The sequence below is a fragment of the Podarcis melisellensis genome (assembly GCF_964234715.1).
Source record: "Podarcis melisellensis genome assembly, chromosome: 17".
In the NCBI taxonomy this organism is placed as follows: Eukaryota; Metazoa; Chordata; class Lepidosauria; order Squamata; family Lacertidae; genus Podarcis; species Podarcis melisellensis.
The window spans coordinates 19,457,805-19,480,992 of NC_138534.1; the positions used below are offsets into that span (position 1 = coordinate 19,457,805).

General features: G+C 47.8%; 2 protein-coding genes and 1 long non-coding RNA gene across 4 annotated transcripts; 2 read left to right on the forward strand and 1 right to left on the reverse strand.

The window, feature by feature from the left end:
• The first annotated feature begins 7,507 nt into the window (after positions 1-7,507).
• Positions 7,508-12,209, forward strand: NDUFB6 (NADH:ubiquinone oxidoreductase subunit B6). The gene is made up of 4 exons (XM_081894949.1): positions 7,508-7,792; positions 9,406-9,498; positions 10,503-10,547; positions 12,060-12,209. Exons 1-4 carry the CDS (start codon positions 7,559-7,561, stop codon positions 12,123-12,125), a joined length of 438 nt encoding a protein of 145 aa, XP_081751075.1. The 5' UTR covers positions 7,508-7,558; the 3' UTR covers positions 12,126-12,209.
• Positions 12,210-13,055: 846 nt separating this feature from the next.
• Positions 13,056-16,183, reverse strand: LOC309360329. Its single transcript, XR_014163990.1, has 2 exons — positions 15,240-16,183; positions 13,056-14,452 (listed from the first exon to the last, which is right to left on the reverse strand). It is a non-coding gene; the product is annotated as an uncharacterized lncRNA (long non-coding RNA).
• A 60-nt stretch (positions 16,184-16,243) lies between these two features.
• TOPORS (TOP1 binding arginine/serine rich protein, E3 ubiquitin ligase) lies at positions 16,244-22,087 on the forward strand. 2 transcript variants are annotated; one of them, XM_081893901.1, is made up of 2 exons: positions 16,244-16,645; positions 18,391-22,087. In XM_081893901.1, the coding sequence occupies exons 1-2, from the start codon at positions 16,571-16,573 to the stop codon at positions 21,346-21,348; spliced, it is 3,033 nt and encodes a 1,010-aa protein (XP_081750027.1). In that variant the 5' UTR covers positions 16,244-16,570; the 3' UTR covers positions 21,349-22,087. The 2 variants fall into 2 exon arrangements, with proteins under 2 accessions (XP_081750027.1, XP_081750028.1); XM_081893902.1 differs by lacking the exon at positions 16,244-16,645 and adding an exon at positions 16,749-16,881.
• The last annotated feature ends 1,101 nt before the right edge of the window (positions 22,088-23,188 follow it).

The window sequence follows — 23,188 nt, forward strand, 5'->3', positions numbered from 1 at the left end:
AGCTAAGCTGGTGCTTCAGGTTAAGAACAGTTACAGGTTAAGAACAGACCTCCAAAACGAATTAAATACTTAACCTGAGGTACCACTGTAGTAGTAAGTCCCCCAACTGGACTTACTGCATGTGCAGACGAGGGTGAGCAAGATTCTAAAAGATTTGAAAACCAAGCCTTATGAGAAATGGTCAAGGGAGCTCGGTATGTTTAGCATGGATAGGAGGAGACTGAGAGGAGATATGATAAAGGTAAAAGATAAAGGGACCCCTGACCATTAGGTCCAGTCGCAGACGACTCTAGGGTTGCGACGCTCATCTTGCTTTACTGGCCGAGGGAGCTGGCGTACAGCTTCCAGGTCATGTGGCCAGCATGACTAAGCCACTTCTGGCGAACCAGAGCAGTGCACAGAAACGCCGTTTACCTTCCTGCCGGAGCGGTACCTATTTATCTACTTGCACTTTGTGCTTTCGAACTGCTAGGTTGGCAGGAGCAGGGACCGAGCAACGGGAGCTCACCCCATTGTGTGGATTCAAACCGCCGACCTTCTGATCCGCAAGTCCTAGGCTCTGTGGTTTAACCCATCCTCAAAGATCTCAAGGGCTGTCACATGGAAGATGGAGCAAGCTTGTTTTCTCCTGCTCTGGAAGGGAGGACCAGAACCGATGGCTTCAAAGTACAAGGAGGAGATTCTGATCAAACGTTGGGAAGAACTTTCTAACGGGAGGAGCTGTTCAACAGTGGGATGGACTCTCACAGAAGGTGGTGGGACTCTTCATTAGAAGGTTTTGAGCAGAGGTTGGATGGCCATCTGCCAGGGATTCTTTAGCTGTGATTCCTGCTTCACAGAGGGTTGGAATGGATGACTCTTGGGTTCCCTTCCAGCTCTAGTTTTTTTATCCTATACAGCCACTTGCCGACCTCTCCATCACTGCTGCCGCTGCTACCTTCTGTTGAGCTATGAAACACCTTCCAGGGGCATACTTCCAGTTAACGGTGCATAGGATTGCTGCTTAAGGATGCTATTTAACAATCACCTGCCTTCTAGGGGTGTGACTGTTGGAATCAGGCTTCGTCAGAGGAATGTGCCACTCTTCAGGCACCCGGCTGATTTCCTTGTTGACCTCCCCGTCTGCGACTCCCGGCAGGAAACAGGCGAGGTCTCTTATCGGCGATTCTTCTCAAACGTGAGAAGAACACACCACTCCTTCACTCTCCTCCCTGCTATCCCCAGGGAGGGGAAAGAGACAGACAGAAATGTATTTACATGCCTTTATTTCTGTCTTTTGCAGCAGTACAGAGAAACATGTCTGCACTCTCTTTACATCAACAGCAGAGAGAATATAACTTCTCCCATGTACTTCCAGTACAGGTCAGATGACACACTGAGCTAACATCCGGTGCTCAGTACAGTGAATGGACTGCCCCTTTCTTCCCACGGTAACAGTCACAAACATCAACATCCTGTTTGGCTTTCCAGCCAGCTGCTGAAGCTTCTGCTCGCTGCTGCATTGCTCCTTTTTGGTAACAGTGACAGATATACTCTCTGACTATAGAACATTCCCATGAACTCTGGGAGTCCCCCAAAACTCTGCCTTCCCCAATAAATGATAAGCCAGGATCTCATGTACAGTCCAGGAAGCATACTGTGTAGATTCTGGGTAGGCAAAAACCTATACAATTGTAAAAAAACCCCAAAAAAGTAGCTAGGGAAGATGTTGTTTTAAAGTCCTCTTAGGAGGGAAAGCAAGCAGTAGCGATGAGGTGGACCTTGGGTACAGTCTACTGCTCCAACCAGCTGCCCTGCTCTAATCTGAGAGGTGCTCCCAGACATCCCTTGTAATGTTAAAGGACCACAAGGACAGTGTTCCTATTGTGCAGTCCTTCCTATTGTGTTGCCCTTCTGCCTTGCCAGCCTCCTCCGTGGCACTGCAATATACCGTTGCACTTCCTGAATGGCGAAACGTTCCAAGCAGCCGCCTGAAGTCCATCGCTTCCACATCAGGTCTCCAAAGAAACACTACAAAATGCCATTAGCTTCCAGAGCTCAAAAGTGGCTCTCTCTCTCTCTTTTCCAAGTTTCTGTCTCTGCTTCTGCATTGAACAGCAGTTTCTATGGATTCACACACACAAACACAAATATACATACATATGTACATCTATAAATACACATGCACACAGATTACAGTATCTCTAGCCAGTAGAATCTGGGGGCAGGGCAAGTCCTTTTGCCAAAATGGAGCCGTGTTCAGCTGTTTCCTCTTCACTGTGGACTCCCCCACCCCACCCCCAAGAAAATGATTACAGTGGTACCTTGGGTTAAGTACTTAGTTCGTTCCGGAGGTCCGTTCCTAACCTGAAACTGTTCTTAACCTGAAGCACCACTTTAGCTAATGGGGCCTCCTGCTGCCGCTGCACCGCCGGAGCACGATTTCTGTTCTCATCCTGAAGCAAAGTTCTTAACCTGAAGCACTATTTCTGGGTTAGCAGAGTCTGTAACCTGAAGCATATGTAACCTGAGGTACCACTGTACTTATTTGACTTTCTCCATAGATCAAATAACTAAAGATGTTGACTCGCACTCTAGTAGAACAATGACTTTCAAACTTTCTGCCTTTAGGGCAGTGTTTCCCAACCGGTGTTCCGCGGCACACTAGTGTGCCGCGAGCCGTTGCCTGGTGTGCCGTGGGAGGGAGGCGGGCGAGTCCGGCGGCGAGAGGCGGGGCGGCGGCGGCGAGCACACGCGGGGCGGCGAGCGAGCTCCCTCCCAAATCCCATCGCCTCTCGGCGCTGGTGTTGGCAAGTCTTGCGCACCGGGGGATCTCCCCCCGGGAGCGCAAGGCTTGCGGGCGGCAGCTGGCAGCGCGGAGCACGGGGCGCCCTTCGGAGGGCTCCGCGTGCTTCGGGCAACAGGCTGCCGCCCCAAGCCTCGCGCGCCCAGCGGGAGCTCCTGCCGGGCGCGCAAGGCTTGCAGACACTCGCCCGAAGCACGGGGCACCCTCCGGAGGGCTCCGCGTGCTTCGGGCAACAGGCTGCCGCCCCAAGCCTTGCGCGCCTGGCGGGAGCTCCTGCCGGGCGCGCAAGGCTTGCAGACACTCGCCCGAAGCACGGGGAGCCTTCCGGAGGGCTCCCTGTGCTTCAGGCAACAGGCTGCCGCCCCAAGCCTTGCGCGCCTGGCGGGAGCTCCTGCCGGGCGCGCAAGGCTTGCAGACACTCGCCCGAAGCACGGGGAGCCCTCCGGAGGGCTCCCTGTGCTTCGGGCAACAGGCTGCCGCCCCAAGCCTTGCGCGCCTGGCGGGAGCTCCTGCCGGGCGCGCAAGGCTTGCAGACACTCGCCCGAAGCACGGGGAGCCCTCCGGAGGGCTCCCTGTGCTTCGGGCAACAGGCTGCCGCCCCAAGCCTTGCGCGCCTGGCGGGAGCTCCTGCCGGGCGCGCAAGGCTTGCAGACACTCGCCCGAAGCACGGGGAGCCCTCCGGAGGGCTCCCTGTGCTTCGGGCAACAGGCTGCCGCCCCAAGCCTTGCGCGCCTGGCAGGAGCTCCTGCCAGGCGCGCAAGGCTTGCAGACACTCGCCCGAAGCACGGGGGGCCCTCCGGAGGGCTCCCTGTGCTTCGGGCAACAGGCTGCCACCCCAAGCCTTGCGCGCCTGGCAGGAGCTCCTGCCGGGTGCGCAGGGTTGCAGACACTCGCCCGAAGCACGGGGCACCCTCCGGAGGCCTCCGTGTGCTTCGGGCAACAGATGCCACCCCAAGCCTCGCGCGCCTGGCGGTAGCTCCTGCTGGGCGCGCAAGGCTTGCGGACACTCGCCCGAAGCACGGGGAGCTCTCCGGAGGGCTCCCTGTGCTTCGGGCAACAGGCTGCCGCCCCAAGCCTTGCGCGCCTGGCAGGAGCTCCTGCCGGGTGCGCAGGGTTGCAGACACTCGCCCGAAGCACGGGGCACCCTCCGGAGGGCTCCCTGTGCTTCGGGCAACAGATGCCACCCCAAGCCTCGCGCGCCTGGCGGGAGCTCCTGCCGGGCGCGCAAGGCTTGCAGACACTCGCCGAAGCACGGGGCACCCTCCGGAGGGCTCCGCGTGCTTCGGGCAACAGGCTGCTGCCCCAAGCCTCGCGCGCCTGGCAGGAGCTCCTGCCGGGCGCGCAAGGCTTGCAGACACTCGCCCGAAGCACGGGGCACCCTCCGGAGGGCTCCCTGTGCTTTGGGCAACAGGCTGCCGCCCCAAGCCTCGCGCGCCTGGCGGGAGCTCCTGCCGGTCGTGCAAGGCTTGCAGACACTCGCCCGAAGCACGGGGCACCCTCCGGAGGGCTCCCTGTGCTTCGGGCAACAGGCTGCCGCCCCAAGCCTTGCGCGCCTGCCGGGAGCTCCTGCCGGGCGCGCAAGGCTTGCAGACACTCGCCCGAAGCACGGGGAGCCCTCCGGAGGGCTCCCTGTGCTTCGGGCAACAGGCTGCCGCCCCAAGCCTTGCGCGCTGGGCCGGAGCTCCTGCCGGGCGCGCAAGGCTTGCGGACAGCTTCCTGAAGCCTGGAGAGCGAGAGGGGTCGGTACGCACCGATGCCTCTTGCTCTCCAGGCTTCAGAAAAAGCCTGCATTCGCCCCATAGGACGCACACACATTTCCCCTTTATTTTTGGAGGGGAAAAAGTGCGTCCTATGGGGCGAAAAATACGGTACTTTCTTTGTGCTTATTTGATGCCTATTAAAGAGAGTTACTTTATATATAGTCAATATAGGCACAGAGTTAATTTTTTAAACATTTTCTAATGGTGGTGTGCCTCGAGATTTTTTTCATGAAACAAGTGTGCCTTTGCCCAAAAAAGGTTGGGAAACACTGCTTTAGGGAACTCTTTCCATGTTTATTGGATTGCAAAGGATTCTGATGCATGTTCCAGGACACACACACACGGTAAAGTTTAGTGTGCACTCTAGCCAGACAAATTTAATACCTCCTGACATTGCTATACATTGCAAGCAGGGGAGTGTTCACAGTGGTGGGCAAGCTGTGGTTTAGAAAACCTGCTCCCTGATTACTGATTTTTCTATTTTATTTTTTTAATACACTTTTATTGGGTTTTTTAACATATCATTTCCAACAGTCATATAACATAACTTCTTATCTTATACAATGTTTTAGACTTCCATCAACACCTCTGATTTTTTGTTCTTTATCACTTATTCTGCATTTCTTAATTTCTCTATTACTAATAGTTCTCCTCATAGTCTTTCTTACAATATTTCAAATAGTCCTCCTTACAAAACTTCTTGCAGTCCTACTAGCGTAATCTGTTCATTACAATTACTTTTCATATAGTTCGTATATTTACTCCAATCTTCTAAGAATCTCTGCTCCCGCAGGTTTCGAATCCTTCCTGTTAATTTATCTAATTCTGCCTAGTCCGTTAATTGCATCCGGATTACTGATTTTTCTAAGTGGGGATCCTCTGATAAGCTTCCAAGGAACACAGGAACACCGTCTGAAAAGCGCACAGGAGAAACAGATCAAGGAATGTTTTCTACCACAGACACTTTGGTTCCATCAGGATCTGGCATGTTTTGACCCAGATGGAAGAGGAGCAAGGAGCAGGAGCAGGGGGCGTCTGGCAGGCTCGGACCCAGGGGTGGTGGTCCTCCCCTTGGGATTCTAGATATTGGGGAGGGGGAATCAGATCTGCCAACTTGCTCCACTGGTCCTCCTGCAGAGCACAATACTGTGGTCAAGAACCAGGCATCACCTCCATCGGTGGGATCAGAAGCATCTGCCTAGATGCATGTGCAGCAGTCCTATAGGGTGAGAGAGTCTCATGACTGAGCTTTCCCCATGTCTGTAAAACTTTGTGTCAACTGTTGAGACAGCTTTGTAGCTTCCGTTTGGATCAGAACCTCTTGCATTGTCATGTAACTTGGAATCATGACATCTTGTGCTTCTCACAGAGCCTGTGAAGCCTGTATAAAGATATATATCTTACTCTCAAGTAAGAGCTGCTGTCGTCGTGTTTTGCAATCCTAAACATTCGCAACCCGAGCATCCACTGTACAGTGGTACCTCGGGTTAAGAACTTAATTCGTTCTGGAGGTCTGTTCTTAACCTGAAACTCTTCTTAACCTGAGGTACCACTTCAGCTAATGGGGGCCTCCTGCTGCCGCTGCACGATTTCTCTTCTCATCCTGAAGCAAAGTTCTTAACCCGAGGTAATATTTCTGGGTTAGTGGACCGAGGCACCACTGTATGCAAAACTTGATGATCGCAGGCATAGGAGCAAGAAGTGAAATCCTGACTTTACATTGGCTCAGTTAGGGTGCTATTTGCCTGCTGCTTTCTGCAACAACAAAAAAACCCTCATTTCAAGAAGAAAAAAACAGCCCTGTCCCACTGCATCTTTTAATAACATATCCTTACAGAGGGAAATAGTCTATAGCATTCTGAAGGGTCGCTACAACCTTTGGTTCTAATCGTCAATGTTTTATGGATTCCTTCCCTTTTTTATTTTATTTCTTTCCCTTTTATGATGTTATTGTCTAAATTATGCCAATAAAAGGATGGATGAATGTTCTAATCCATTTATCAACACGTCCCGATAGTTCAGCAAATCCAGCTCATTCCCACATTCTTAACAGCTCAAGCCCAACCATGCCTACTCGGAAGAAAGCCCTACTGAACACCCATCAGTGAGGCTTGGTGATTTGATGCTAAACAGCTAAACCAAAGCAAGTCTGGCTGCGGGTGATGCCATGAATTTGAATGTGATCAGGTCTCCTTGAAGAAGAAAGGTGGGGTGAAAATAAAATATAAATATAAAATAATAAAATAAAATATAAATATAAATATAAAATAATAAAATAAAAATAAAAATATAAAATAATAAAATAAAATATAAATATAAAATAATAAAATAAAATAAAAATATAAAATAATAAAATAAAATAAAAATATAAAATAATAAAATAAAATAAAAATATAAAATAATAAAATAAAAAGGTGGGACGTAAATAAAATAGAAATTAATATACAATACAATACGGGAGGAGACCCCAGACATTCAAGTGAGGCTCTTTTAGGTGATAAACGGGAAAGCTCGGCTCTCTGCTCTGTTTGATCCGTTTCTGCCGGATTCAAGATGCGGGCGCCGCGCCCGAGAGCCACAAAAAGTGTAGAGCCATGCATAGCAGCGGAGCAGCCGCAGATTCCGGGGCAAAATGCGAACTTCCTACGCAATGCAGGGAGCCGCTCTCCGTCCTGAAAAACCGGATAGAAAGACGTTACTGGGGTTTTCTTTTCACGCTTACTGCGTTCCGCTTGCGGATTCTCCACAAAATCACTTTTTTTAAGAAGCCCCCATTGAAAAGTACTGGGAGGGGGAAAGGTGCCTACGAAGAACCCCACCCGCATCGCCGGAAGTATGAAACCGTGTGTCACTTTACACTTTTTTCCTTCTTCCTATCTCTATGGTGTCCTGCGGCGGCGGCGGCGGCGGCGCGCGAGAGTGACGCCACTTCCTGTCCCTCGGTCGCCGTGCTGCTGCTGCCCGCTGCCGGGCAAGGTCGCGCAGCGGGGCCGGGAGCGCAAGGCGTGTGGCGATGGCTCCTCCGGGCTCGGAGCTGGGCCGCGGCGGGATCGTCCCTCAGGGGACGACGATGGGCTACACGGCCGACGAGAAGCTTCGCCTGGAGCAGCTGAGGGCGCTGCGGCGCCGCTGGCTGAAGGACCAGGAGCTGAGCCCCAGGGAGCCCGTCCTGCCCCCGAGGAAGCCCGGCCTGGTGGAAGGCTTCTGGGAGGGGTTCCTCAAGCCCGGCGGGCTCTGGAGGCAGCAGGTGAGGCGGGGAGGGAGGGAGGCCCAAGGGAGACTCTCTTTCCTCGCGGGTTTAGGTCAGGCATAGGCAAACTCGGCCTCCAGAAAGGAACTAGGGCAAGTTCAAGGTGTCCCAAAAAGGAACGAATTCCCAGTTCACTGTGGAATGAACCACTTCGATTCACCTTCAGTTCACGGTTCAATTGAAGTTCATCCAAATCAGGCATAGGCAAACTCGGCCCTCCAGATGTCTTGGGACTATAACTCCCCTCATCCCTAGCTTGTTACATTGATAGACCACCCTGGGGTGTTTTTGTCTCAATTATGTATCTTTGTGTTTTTATGTTGTGATTTTATCCTATGAACCGCCCTGAGATGGGGAGCCACTGCAGAGAAGGCCCCGTTCTCGTGTTGCCACCCTCTGGACCTCTTGAGGAGGCGGCACACGAAGAAAGGCCTCGGAAGATGATCTCAGGGTCTGGGTTCATATGGGAAGAGGGGGTCTTTGAGGTATTGTGGTGCTGAGCGGTTTAAGGCTTTATAGGTCAAAACCAGCACTTTGAATTGGACCAGGAAACTAGCTGGTAGTCAGTGCATTCAGAACCAGGATCGGTGTAATGTGCTCAAACTGCCACTGAATTCTGCACTAGCCAAAGTTTCCAAACTCAGAGGCAGCCCTACATCTAACGCCTTGCAGTAATCTAACCTTGAGGTTACCAGAGCATAGACAACAGTAGTTAGGCTATCCCTGTCCAGATAGGGGTGTAGCTGGGCCACCAGCCAGTGAGGCCACCTGAGCCTCGAGCAACAACAAAGGATCCAGGAGGACCCCCAAGCTATGAACCTGCTCCTTCAGAGGAAGTGTAACCCCAGCAAGAGCAGGCAACCTCCCACCCATCCAGTCTAGGGAACCACCCACTAATTGTGCCTCTGTCTTATCTGGATTGAATTTCGGTTTGTTGGCTCTCATCCAGTCCATTACTGAGACAAGACACTGGTCCAGCACTTCCACTGCTTCAGCTGCAGATGTAAAGGAGAAATAAAGCTGAGTGTCGTTAGTATACTGCTGACAACCCCACCCAGCAGTTTCATGTAGTTACCTATTTGTTTGCTACATTTATAAACCCCTTTGGGTGGTTTTTGTTTTGATTATGTATTTCTCTGTTTTTATATTGTGATTATATCCTGTGAACCATCCTGAGACCAGCGGGTATGGGCTGGTGTACAAATTTAATAAATAATAATAATTTATCTTCCAAGGAGCTCAAGGCGGTGCATATGGGTTTCATCTTCACAACAACCCTGTTTATGTATTCATTTATTTTACTTGCTTATTTGCCAATTCGCTTAGTGTGCAGTTGTTTGTTTATTACATTTATAAGCCGCTTTTACCTTCCAAGGAACTTCTTGCAGCTGTGCTCGACAAGAAGGTGTGAGGTTACAACCCCAAGCCTTGCTGGAGTTTGTTCCTCTTATGACTAACCATGGTATATTGTGGCACTCGAAGTAGCCCAAAGTCCGGCGTGAATTAATCATAAACTATTTGTTTTAATTTTTATGAATGGGAAAAAATATTGTTTATATCAAAGTTCTTAACATGTCAGGAACTAATAAGAAAAAACTGCTTATTTTTAGGTATTCAAAACCTACAAAGCTTCAAAGTTTCTTGTAGTTCGGCTCCTTATTCCTTTTTGGCTTGCCCACTATTACACCAAGTATCACCTAGCGGTATGTATTTTGTAGCATTTTGGTAATACAGCTTTGGGACCTAGCCATGAGCATAGATTTATGGATATACAATATATATAAGCACCTTTTCTGTGGTGCTTTTCTCCACATCCCCAACCTGCCTTTTGCTGAAAATCATAGGTTGCTGTTTAGAAACAGACAGCCAACTTCTTAAGCCCAGGAGGCTGGACTCCCTGTCTGTGTGACATCATTTTCTTCCAGCAAAATCTAGGCTGTAAAGTTTAACTCCGGTCCCCCAGGTTTAAGGAGTTAAAAGGTGCCCTTCCCTTTTGGGGAACAGGAGTTACAACAACAGAACACTTTGCATCCAGTAGCCAAGGCCAAGTCCCTGCCTGAAACCTTCAAAACTTTTAGCATGATGAGCTTTGACATTTCTAGTTACTGGTTGGCAGATGAAGCGCCATACAGCCTCTTCCCTTTTCTCTTCTCTCCTCCCACCCAGCTTAACAAGATTGTCAAAGCTGACTGCACTAACAGTACATTCAGTAGGTGCTTAGGCACACAGCACAAAGGGGGATTGGTGTATGGGGAAAATATAGAGTCAAACTTTTTTTGATTCTTTTGCTATTAAAAAAAATACCTTTGCCTGGCTAAAATTCCTCATATATACTGTTGCTTTTGAATTAGGCACTGTAGATATACTTGCTATCCTTTTAAGCTGCTTTCTGAAGGTGTTTTTCCTAGAAAAGGGCAGTATAAACAGCTAAACAAGTACATGTAATTTTGTGCTAATGCCAAAGATCAGATTGCGTCTTCCTGTTCATGGGAGTGAAGCGTTCTATTGGGATGTGTGTGTTTTTCTCAGCTGTGGAGGACTGTGGCTCACTTAAGAGAGCACAATGGGCTGCGGCATAGCAAAATAGTTGCAAGCTACAAGGGACTGAAAAGCTATTGAGATGGGACAGGGTATAACAAAATGCCCAAAGAGCTTCCAGAATGGCGACTTCCCTTGGAATCCTAAAGATTGCTATTTTCATTCACAGCGTCGGCCATACGGAATAGTCGAGACGAAGCCCAAGATATACCCAGTGAGTAAAATTTGCTTTTATTCCTTTGGCAGTCTGCTGTATAAAGAATTAATAAAGTGACTACGAAGAGCAGGAGTGGAGAACCTCAGACCTGAGGGATCAATGAGGCCCTCTGGGTCTTTGTCCAGTCGTCCAGTCCTGTGTTATGGCCTCTCAGGCCATATACATCACTGTTCCTGCTCTGCAGTTTCAAGTGCTTATTCCAGGCTGAAATATGTTCATGAACAGTGGTGATCCCTTTTGCTTGCTTTGGTGAAGGATTGGGGAGGGTGTATAGAGAAACTTCAGGCTTTTGTGTGACTGAAAGGTATCCTACTGTACAAAGGCAAGTTGCTCTGCCCATTTTTTACTGGCCAGGTCTGATTTTGCTCCTGACTACCCAACTTCCCAAGGGACATGGGTGGTGCTGTGGGTTAAACCACAGAGCCTAGGACTTGCCGATCAGAAGGTTGGCAGTTCGAATCCCCGCAACGGGGTGAGCTCCCGTTGCTCTGTCCCTGCTCCTGCCAACCTAGCAGTCCGAAAGCACCTCAAAGTGCAAGTAGATAAATAGGTACCACTCTGGCGGGAAGGTGAAAGGCGTTTCCGTGTGCTGCTCTGGCCACATGACCCGGAAGCTGTACGCCGGCTCCCTTGGCCAATAAAGCGAGATGAGCGCTGCAACCCCAGAGTCGGCCACGACTGGACCTAATGGTCAGGGGTCCCTTTACCTTTTTACCCAACTTCCCACCCCGTCCTACAGCTTCTGAAGGGCGGCCCATGACAGAATGGGACCACTGAGCTGAAAATGGTTACCTGCCCTTTGTATGCAGGATAAGGAAAAGCACAAAACCAGTAGCACATATTAAAACTTTTACCTATAGCTCATAGAATTGTAGAGCTCGAAGGACCATGAATGAGGGTATTCTCATCCAACCCCCTACAACCTTTCGGCCCACGTGTATAGGGCCCCTGAAAACAGTGTGTTTGTTGTTTCTGTGGGGCTGGTGTAAATACACAAGAGTCCTTCTCTGTTCCTGGTATGAGAAATACAGTTCCAGAGTAAACATTTTCACTCACAGATAACAGGTTTGGAGTATACTCATTTCTCTGCTCTAGGAAGACTTTTTTTATGGTATAGGTAAATGGCAACTAAACTAAATCCAGCTTTATGCACTTGGCAATTTAAAAAAATTAATAAAGGGAGCAGGTACCCAAGAAAAAAGATTTTGGCAATCCCACCCGCCCTTGAACCCAATGGGTTTTGTCAATACACAATTTTGGGTTTAGGAGCTATCCCCAGGACACAACCCCATGTAAGTCAAGAGTTGCCTGTATAGCAAAGTATATGTGGTTTTGAAAGAGTGAGTTTAGTAAATCAGTTATATAGCTGGAATTTTTGATTTGCAAGAAAATATTTCCAAAATGTACAGAAATAGGAACAAAAGTGGTACTGAAGAAGGATGTGTACTTCATTCTGAGTCTAAAACAACTGTGTCACAACAAAAATTATGATTTCTTTTAACTTCTTAGGGTGACATAATTATGGAGACGGGGGAAGTAGTTCCCCCATTGGAAATACCCAGCAGCCATCATTAAGAGGCTCAAGAACTTGGAAAACTACAGATGCGTGTCTGTCTTCAGGATGTATCAAATTTAAGAATAAAGATGACTTCCAGACTACTAGTACGCCTTTTCATTTTTGAAATAAACATATTATTTCTCTGACTTGCTGTTCAGAACAGTAATGGAACATCCCTGCACGGCACACAGCAGTGAACAATCTTACAAATTAATAGCATTTTCTGATAGCATGTACTGCCTACTCCAAAGAAAGGGATGGCATGTGATAATGTGCTCAGGGACTCTCAGTGCAATTCTTGTAGGTGTTGTTATTGAATTCACTCATTATAATTCTGGATGCAGGCCAAGGAGAGATTGCAGCTTGACTTGTATTGGGGGGGTGGAGGGGGGAAAGAGTGCAGGCTTCAACCATCAGTTAAAACTATTCAGGTCATGAAGTGTAATACACAACAGTTTAACCAGCATTTAAAAACATGGCAGAATGAACCCATTTGATACCCGAACAAAGCCAAACAGAAAAAGAAACTAAAGCTACACTTTATATTTACATATAAATTATGCTGACATAAAAAATCAATAACCCTTTAAAATGACCTTATAAAGTACAGGATCTTTTATTACAAGGATTTGATAAGCATATACTTCTGCTTAATTGAGGATAATGTAATCTATTGGGATGGGGAAGAGTAAGAATCATGTACTGTCATTTGAGATTAGTCATTGGAAAATAGAGCTTTGGCTGGAATGCAGGACGTACTGTTCAGAAGTAGAGCAGCCCTTCATTTTGTTACTACTCACCTTTAATCTCTTAATAGATTACTGATATTGCATTGTAAATATTAATGATTATATTGCTTTCAGATATTCCAAGACTTCTGTGTCTGGGCTGTTAAAACAACTTCTATGTATGATCACTGTTTTATTGAAATAAATCCAGCGAAAAAGTTTACAGCTTCATTGTTACCAATTTATTGCTTCAACAGTAGAATTCTATAATCTGTTTTGAACATGGAATTAAGGAGTGACCTCTCCACCTTAAAATGAGTTTGTCATTCAACCTACAATCCCTATATACATAAAGTTCGAGGAGTATTCTTAAGTGTGACATGTCTCCATTTGTGCTTGGCTATCAGGCCTATTGCCACACTGACCCAAGTGGAAAGGAGAGATACAATGGTGATCTTGAGGCTATGCACACTCTTCTTGCAGAAATTTCTCACAACAGACAGCAAGACCATGCTGAATGCTATCACTGTCGAACAGAGATTAGTAAACAGTGATCAACTCTAAACTTCAGGTTGAAGATCAGACTGGTTGTGACGGAAAAGGAAGATCAGCTCAGTTTTGGGAGATGGAGAACTTCTCAAAGGAGGGAGAAGAGATGCAAACTGATTTGGAATTTTATTTATTCTTGCATTTCTTTCAAGTAGCTCAAGGTGGGAGACGGTTCACCTCTATTTCATCCTTACAACAGCTCTGGGATATTATTTGTTCCTTTCATTATTCACACATAAACCATCTTCAAGTAACTTAGAAAATTTATAAGCATAAAGAATGGTATAAAATACGAAAGAAAAGCAATGCATACAAATAAACCTATAAAAGAAATGCAGCAAAACTTCAGCCAATAGGTTAGGCTGAGAGGATGGCCAAGTTACACCTTGTGTGCTTCATGACTGAGTGGGATTTGAACCTTTGTCTCCCAGATGGTAGTTTGACACTAAGCACTGCACATACTGTTTCTCTTTTTAGATTTCAGAAAGTGTAAAAGACATTAGGAAGCCTGGAAAAAACTACTGGATTTCATTCATTTTCACTATACATGTGATAAATCAGGTTTGCTGATAAAATCTGTTCAGAAGTGATCCAGATATTTAAAACAGGCTCTTTTAGGATGCCGACTTAAAGCCTCATGCTTGAAGTGAAATGTATCCGAATCGTGAAATGGAAGGGATCTGAACTCTAAAAGTTGTCTTCTTAGTTGATGTTAGCAGAGACAGGCATGTGAAAAGAGAACATTCTTTTTCATTGACTGAGAACAAAAATCCCTTCCAGGTATTTTCTTGCTCTAATCCTTATTTGAGAAGTTTCAGTATTTTATTTATTTTTTTGTAAATCTTGCTAATTTTGAATTCAGATTCTTTTCACAACTCATTCCAGCCGCAATAAAACAACTGTGGATATCTTCACATTGCTGCATGGCCTGTGGGAATGTTTTGCTGCTGAATGTCTCACAGATTCTGTGTTTCTGCGGGGTAGTCTTCCTTCAGCTGCCATTTGGCTGCTATTCGTGTTGCATAAATGACATATCCCCATGAAAGCAATACAATGGTGAGAAGAATCTGTTAAAGGCAGAATAAAATGGTGTTTATAGACATTTACATTTGACATGGGACGCTTGTTTCCAAGCAGAATAAAATGGCTTCTCTTAAGCAGCCCTGTGCCATACATTTAAAGCAGTAAATGCATTAAACCACTTTAAATAGCCATGGCTTCTGCCAAAGGATGCTGGGAACTGTAGTTTGCTAAGGGTGCCAGGAGTCGTTAGAGAAACCCCTATACAGCGCATAGTGTTGCAATTCCCAGAGTTCCCTGGGAAGGGAGACTGTGAAACCACCACATTGCATTTTTGCAAGGGGAACAGGACTCCCCTAACAACTCTCTGCACCCTTGCACTACAATTCTCAGGATTCACTGGCCGCAGACAAAAAGTGCAGTGCAGCTGCACCAAATGTGCTCCAAATGAAAAACCTACATTATAATTAGAGCCTGGTGCTGATAACGCCATGGTTGCAAGGTTCGATATATTCATTAATTCCAGTATTTCAGTGGGGTTGGACTAAATGATCCTCGGTTCCAACTCTTCAATTCTGTGAATTGCAGCATATGCGCCCTTGGCCTGCGTACCCAGGAAACGTGCATAGGATTGCAGCCCAGTAATGCAGGATCCTGCGCCTGTCTGCACAGCAAACAGCCTCATTGAGTTCAGCGGTGGTGAGCACGGGACAGGATCGCAGCCCAAACCGCCGCCTACCAAACTTCCCGTTGCCATGAAGGGCGTCAGGAGCATGACTCCCTGCTTGCTACGAAAGAGGCCAAAAAGAAACAGGGGCGCAACGGGCGCCTTACCAGCGAGTATATCCACTCCAGCGTCCTCCGGCTGACTTGCGCCATTCTCGCGCTCCCTCCGACTCGCAACCCGCAGCGGAGTCTCGGGAAGTTGCGTGAACAGGAAAGGGAACCAGCGGCTGCGTCCCGGGGAGCCATTTTCCTTAAGGGAGCAAAGCTCTCAACCCGTCCTGTTGCTCAGGGCAACCCTTTCCTCGGACCCCACGCGCGATCGGGACTCTCTCTCGCGCAGGAGAGGCGCCAACGGCTGCAAACCCGCCGAGAGTACCAGTCCCGGGGCTCAGCTCCTACCGAGCACGCCTGGCTCTGGGTTCGAGTTCTCCCTTCCCTGAAGAAGCATTCAGCATGCATATTGCTTTCAGGTCCCGCGCGGCGCTCCTTCCCGGGCTAAACTGTGCACAGGATCGCAGCTTTAAAACGCTTGCGATCCAATTATTTGGGAGCAAGCTTCGTGGAGCTCCGAGGCTTGCTTCCAAGGAGAGATGCTCCGGGATGCTACGGTTCCTGCGCCAAAAGGGAGCCTCGCTTCCCCGCTCGCTTGTGGTACCCGGACCCACGGCGGGCGCCTTTGGGGAAACGGTTTCTATATAGGAAGGCTTTGATTCCCCACTCATCCTTTTTTAAAAAAAAAATAGTGCCAGGAAGGCTCGCTGATCTATCTATCTAATTCAATATCTGCATGGCTTTAAAACCTGGGTCTCCCGCGGTGATTGAACTACAACTCCCATCATCCCTATGTAACAGGACCAGTAGCAAAGGATGATGGGAATTGTAGTCCAAAAAGAGGCGGTGTTTGGGAGACACTGGTTTGTAGACGATTATTACGCACGAAAGCTTATATTTAGTTGATCTTTAAGGAATTATTTAAAAAGATTTTTCCTCTTTCATCTTGTTATTTATTATGGCTGACTGACAGACAGACAGTAGATAGATAGATAGATAGATAGATAGATAGATAGATAGATAGATAGACAGATAGATAGATATTAGATATTAGAAGAGAAAGAGAGATCTGCAAGGATGGGCTGGGAGTTGGACGGGAAAAAACAAAACTGGCCAGAAACCGACATGATAAGGCTGGGGGAGGGGGGTTTCACTTGATTGACAGCAAACGGCCACGACTGTGGCGTCACTGGGGGGGAAAGGGGTCTGTGGGTGTGTGTGAGAGAGAGAGTGATATAAACCAACGCAGGGGTAATTTTAATAAGTTTTCCTGTTGACCCGGAAAGGGAAGAGGTTGCGTATCCGGGTCGGCCAGGGCCAGAGCCGTCCTGAGGAGCCGCCTCCCCGTCGTCGCCGCCGCTGTTGCCCAACGGCCGCCTTCGACGCCGATGGGTGACCCGCGGGAGCTTCGCAGCCGAGCCTCCGGGGCCAACGGCCCCCGGCGCCAGAGATCGAAGGCTCAGGTGAGCGTTGGGCTGGGGGGGGGGGAGAGAGAGAAGGTCGGGTCATCCGGGCACTCCGCTTCCGTTGCCCCCCCCCCACACCTCCCTCCGCTGTTAACGGCACACGGCCAGTCAGTCGTCCCGGCGCTCGCTCGCTTTTCTCGTCTCGCGCCTGCGCCTGGATGCTCCTTGGCTCCCCTGGGTCGCCGGTGTCAGTCTAAGGTTTTCCCCCCCCTCGCCCTCCCCCTGGGAGTGTGGTAGGTGGTGGGGATAAAGTGGGGGTTTGGTTAAAATTATTGTATTTTAATGTTTTGGTGGAAGCCGCCCAGCCTGGCTGGGGAAACCCAACCAGTTGGGCGGGGTATAAATAATAAATTGTTGCTATTGTCATTATTATTGCCCGACTCAACACTACTCTCGTTATTATGTACAGGAAATACAATGTACATGCCGTAAGGAAACCAGAAATATATATTACCAATAATATATATAACCAATCACATAATATTATATTATATGGGGGGGGGGAGGTTGCTCCAGCCACTCTGGGTGCCTTCCTGAATATATATCAGTACATAATAAAATACTAAACCTTGAAATGCTTCCCTATACAGGGCTGCTTTCTAAACATTATATAGTTACTCACCTGTCATCAATGTCAGTATCAACATTATGTACAAGAAACACAATGTGCATACCGCTTGGTTGTAATGAAACCAATGATATATATAACCAATATATAACCAGTCATATAATATATATTAGAGGGGGGGGGTCGCCCCAGCCACTCTGGTTGGCTTTCAACAAATTAAGCACAGTAAAACCAAACATTAGAAGCCTCCGTATACAGGGTTGCCTTTCAGATGTCAGTTAGTTGTTTATTTCCTTGACATCTGATGGGAGGGCGTTCCAAAAAAATAAAACAAAATATTAATATTCTCAGCCAAAACCAGCAGCTTAAAAAGTAGCTGAACCTCATAGAGCTTCCATGCATTTGAATTGGTGTTTTAAGGAGGCTCCAGAAGTAGTGCAGGGAAGGCAAAGGCACTGACTAGGCTTTGGGGAAGAAAGTGGGCAAATTGTAGGACCCTGTCAGAGCCCTCAAGCCTCCTTCCCAAAGTCAGGCACATCATTTACACAGCTTTGGGAAGGCAGCATGATGCCGAGAACTGACTGCCCAAAATGCCTTGAGGGCTGCATGTGTCCCTTAGGCTGTGCTAAGGGCTTTCGTGTTGACCAAAGCACCAAACTTCGAAATGACAGCTGTCAAGGGCCACTCCTTTAACAGACACATTATTTAGATAATATTGATGCAGTGTTGTATCCTGTGTTGTGGTTAGACCCAGCTTCACTGCTGCCTCTCTCTTCTTTCCGCTTTTTTTCCCTCTGTGCTTTGCCATCCTGGTTATGGAGACATGGAATATGTTTCTTCTGCTGTCGGTATAGAAACTGTTTGGACTGGTAAAGCAGGGATGGCGTTCTCTGCTTTATCAGCCAAAAATAGCTTTCTGCAACTGTGGACTTAACAGAACAGGTATGAGAGAATGGTGCGTGGCCTAGGGATAATGATAGGGGACTGTTTCCAGGACTGCAGGCCAGATTAAGCTCATGGACCAGAGGATCCCCTTCTCTGTGGTTGGAGGTTCAGTTGGCTGACACTGTGTAATTTCACTTCCAGCTAACTCAACACTGATTTGGATCATTGATTTGGATCACAGATTGCTGAGTGCACGTGGATCATTGCCTCTCTTTTTTCTTATTTGCAGAATGTGGCATCGGTGACAGAAGACTTCACGGTGGATCGCTGTTCACCCAAAGTTGGCACCAATAAGCTGCATCAGACAATGTCTTCAGATTCCTCACCAGACTCCAAGTGTCCGATCTGCCTGGACCAGTTTGAAAATGTGGCCTACTTGGACCATTGTTGGCATAAGTTCTGCTTTCGTTGCGTGCAGGAGTGGTCCAAAAATAAGGCCGAATGCCCGCTCTGCAAACAGCCTTTCCACTCCATTGTGCACAGCATGAGATCGGAAGATGACTTTAAGGTTTATACAGTCCGACCTTCAGACACGGACTATTTCGCTAATCCTGACGGGAGGCGATTCCGTTACCGGACAACTTTAACGAGGGAGCGTCGTACGTCAGCTTATCCCCGGAGAAGTTCCTCTTCTCGAACAACAGTGTCCCCTCCAGACAATGGGATTTTGTTTGAAGGGTTATCCAGCCAGACGACGAGGCAGAGAAATGCAGAAATGCAGCAAATGATCAGGCGTCTAGCTTCGAGGCGACAAGCCTGTTTAGAAGGCAGGTCCATGCGTCAGATTCAAGAACAGGAGATAATCAACTTCCGAAGAGCTCTGTACCGCTCTGGCACACGTGTCAGGAGCATTGAGGACGGAGGGCGCTATAGAGACATATCGGCTGAATTTTTCCGCAGGAATCCTGCCTGCCTCCATAGGCTCGTTCCATGGCTAAAGCGTGAGCTCACAGTCCTGTTCGGCGCTCATGGGTCTCTGGTCAACATTGTGCAGCATATCATCATGAGTAATGTGACCAGATACGATCTGGAGAGCCAAGCATTTGCTGATGACTTAAAGCCTTTCTTACTTCATCGCACGGTGCACTTTCTGCACGAATTCATCAGCTTTGCCAGATGCCCCTTTAACATAGAGGCATATGATCAGCATGCAAATTATGATTGCCCTGCTCCATCCTACGAAGAAGGGAGCCGATCTGATTCCTCCATTATTACAATCTCTCCAGATGAGGCAGATGCTCAAGAACCAGACCATAGTTCCTTTGCAGCTGGTATTGGTCAGGCACCATGGGATGATGAGACGCCTGGTCCATCATACTCCACTTCAGAGCAGGTTCGTGCCGCTGTATCTACTACTTTGGACACTTCGGAAAGCTCTGATGGAGAGCCCTCTGCTAACCCAGTTGAGTTGCAGGCTCAGTTACCGGCTATCGTGGAGATGAATGGTGACAGCTGCGATTCCTCCGACAACTGTGTTATTGTTGGCTACGTGAAGCCGTTAGCAGAAAGAACGCCCGAACTAGTGGAGCTGTCTTCCGACTCTGAGGAATCTGCTGGCGAGAAAAGCGAAGATGTGAAGGCAGTGCAGCCCATCCAGTATCACAGTTTTAGTGACACCGATGCCAGTGGGTCCGCATCACCGTTCTCCATTGGCTCTGGAAATGGGAGCACCAGTTATAAAGGCAGCGTATCCCTATCCAATAAAAGGAAATCCAAAAGGAGTGAAAAGGAGGGCAGTAGTACAACCAGAGAACCAGCTACCCAATCTTGGCTACAAAGCTCCCCTACAAAAAGAGATGGTGACGATGACTACAGTTTATCCAAAAGGAGGAAATGTGAATCACATTCACGTAGCAGAGAGCATCGTGGCCTGAAAAGCAAGAGGAAGCATCGCAGTATGGAGAAACGGAAAAGGAAAAGAGACAGTAGCAGACATAAGCATAGGAAGGACAAGAAGCGGTCAAGAACCCGAGACAAGAGTCTGTCTCGGAAAAGCCAAGCTCTTTCTGTGAGTAGTGAGAGCATTGAATCTAGAGATCTAAGCCGTTCTAGATCACACAGCAACGACAACAGCAAAAGCAGATCAAAGAGCAAAGACAGCGATTACTACGTAAGAGACAGTTACGTAAGAGACGCCAAGTACAAATGGGAGTGCACCATTTACAGCAGAAATTCAGCCCGAGATGGGTATGAATCATCTTACAGGAGAAGGATTCAGGCCAGAGCTCGCTATTCAAGGCAGTCTGCCAGCCCTGACTACAGAATGCAGTCCTTTTCTGAACGGATGAATACTCGAAACCCAAGAGGTGACAGAGAAAGCAGGTATTACTATTATGAGAGGCGCAGATCAAGAAGTCGCTCCAGCAGCAGGTCGAGGACTCCTCCCAGAGGGCCCGAGAGAGTGCGATCTGAGAAGCCCAGCGGGAAAAGGAAATATAAAACCCGTCACCTGGAGAGTGCCCACGCGGGAAGTGAGGAAGCCTCTTCGGCAAAAGATGCAAGCGCCCTTGAAAAATACAAGGGCTTTGACAAAAAGAAAGAGAGCTCTTCGGACAGACAGCCTGAGGCCGAGAGTCGGCACAAGAGAAGGATGCAAATATCAAGGAGCCCAAGCGTGGAGATTATTTATGAAGGGAAAGCCACTGAAATGGCAAGGCATCATAAAAAGAAGAGGAAAAGAGAGAGGAAACCGCGCAAGAACCACATTGACCCTTCCCCGTTTTCTTCTCCAGTGGTAATAACAATTGACAGTGACAGTGATAAGGACACTGAGATCCAGGAGAACACAGAGTATGAAAGTAGCATTTCCTGGAGTCCTACAATCCCGCAAAATGAGAGAGAGGCAGAGTCTCCTTTGTCGCTCTTGGAAGCCAGAGACTGTAATTATGACAGAGTTGATGAACTGGAAAGTGTGGACAAGGACAGCATTGTTACTTCAACTACTAGGACGGTGGTAGAAGATGTGACTTCAAATGGGGATGTACAGCCGCAAGGAGCAGCCAACGGACACACCCCTACTTTGACAGACTGTGGTACTTCATCTAGCATAGGAAATCAGCCCAGCAGTGTAGAAGCTGAATCTGCCAGCCTGTTGCCAACCACCAGAGCGCCTTTGCTGTTAAGGATCTCAAGGAAACTTATTATTGAACATTCATGTCAATTGGACTTGTCAGAGCAGAACGTATAACTCCTAAGAGTTTTTGAACTGTTTTTGAACGAGGATGTTTCCCGCCCCCCTACCACCAATCAGACTTTTCTTGAAAGTGACAAACCTTCTCATGGTTTCTGTGCTAAGAATTATGAAATCACTTATGCATAAAGAAGGTCTTGTCCTCCCATTTTTATACATAAGCCCAAGAAAGCAGAACAACACTAATCTCCAACCCCCTTCCCCATTAGATTTTATGTTTCCTGTGTCACAAAATCATATTGTTTCTCTCCCTGCCCCCCCCTCCCCGCCGGCCACCCCTGTAATATAAACCCTCTGGTATCTCATAGCTTTTTAATATGTAATGTTAGGAAATAAATTCAGGTTTAATTTTGCCATGTCCTTGATCTGCTTAGATTGACTTTGCTTTGTGCCATTGATTCTCCACTTTAATGGATCACTTGCAGACCATATTCTTTTTGCTGCTACTGCCCTCGCCAGCTCCTCTCTTCCTGTGCTGCTTCATGCACTCTGGGTGGTACCCAACAAAGTCACACTCAAGAGTAGACCCATTGAAATCAATTAACATTTCAGTAGCTCTATTCTGAATATGATTAACATTGGCTACCACCCTTTTGAAAGCAGTGGGCTGCTGGATCCAAACCTTAGGTACTCTACCCCACCAATAAAGATCCATGGTTGTTAAATAATCTTGATTCAGGCTGCCTTTTGAGCAAATATTTCATAGGAGTTCCAATAAAGACGTTCCTGAAATCTATTATGTTTACCGTCTACACGCTTGTTTGCTTTCCAGTTTGCGAAAGCTGACCACACATTGAATATTGCTAGATATTGGTTATCTTAAAAACAAAACTGCAGAATTTGTAGATCATCTAGCAGTGTCATTCCTCAATGATGGGAGACGAAGAAATAGTGATTTCCTATTATTTAAGTGGACTGCCAGCCGAGGATGTAAGGGGAGAAGGCATGGGAAGGTGAGAGCTCTGGTTTGGAACCAGCGAAAGGTCCTAAAAGGTTTCGTTGGCTATTCCCCATGAGCAGATCTTGCAAAGTGATGTTTGTGTCGGCTGCTGATGCTGCACAGCAAAAAGCTGTTTAGAATGAATAGTTAACTTCAGATGTGGGAAAATTGGGTTGGTCTATAAAAGAGAAATGAAATAGATTTTATACTAAAATACAGAAGAGTGATGTCTTCTTAATTTGCCAGGTTTTTGGGGTTTTTTGACTGCTGAGCATTGCTCCTCAGAGGTTTTAAGCTTACATCTTCCTATACACATAAAAATGTACAGTATTTTTCGCTCTATAGGACGCACTTTTTCCCTCCAAAAATTGAGGGGAAATGTGTGTGCGTCCTATGGAGCGAATGCAGGCTCCTTGGCTTCAGCGATAGCAACGCTAAGCCTCCGAAGTGCAGAGGGAGCACTCCCTTCATGCTCCAAAGGCTTCGCGTTGCTTTCGCTGAAGCCTGGGGAGTGAGAGGCGTCAGTGCGCACTGACCCCTCTCACTCTCCAGGCTTCAGGGATAGCCCCGCGCAGCCCCTCTGGCAGGGAGAGGCTGCACAGGGCTACGGCTTCTTTAGCCTGTACGCTGCTCTTTGCGGCTGGGGGGGAAATAAGATTTTTTTTCTTGATTTCCCCCCCTAAAAACTAGGTGCGCCCTATGGAGCGAAAAATGCGGCAGGTCTCATTGTGCAGCTCCCACTGAAGGATTTGTAGTGCCACACCGCAGTCCTGGATTTGCACAAAGTCAAAGCGGAGCCCTGTTGGAGGATTTCAGGTGTTTCATCTCAATCCTGGATTTGCATGAAGTCAGGGTGGCCGCAGAACCATTGGGAATAAGATGGGAGAGACAGTGAGG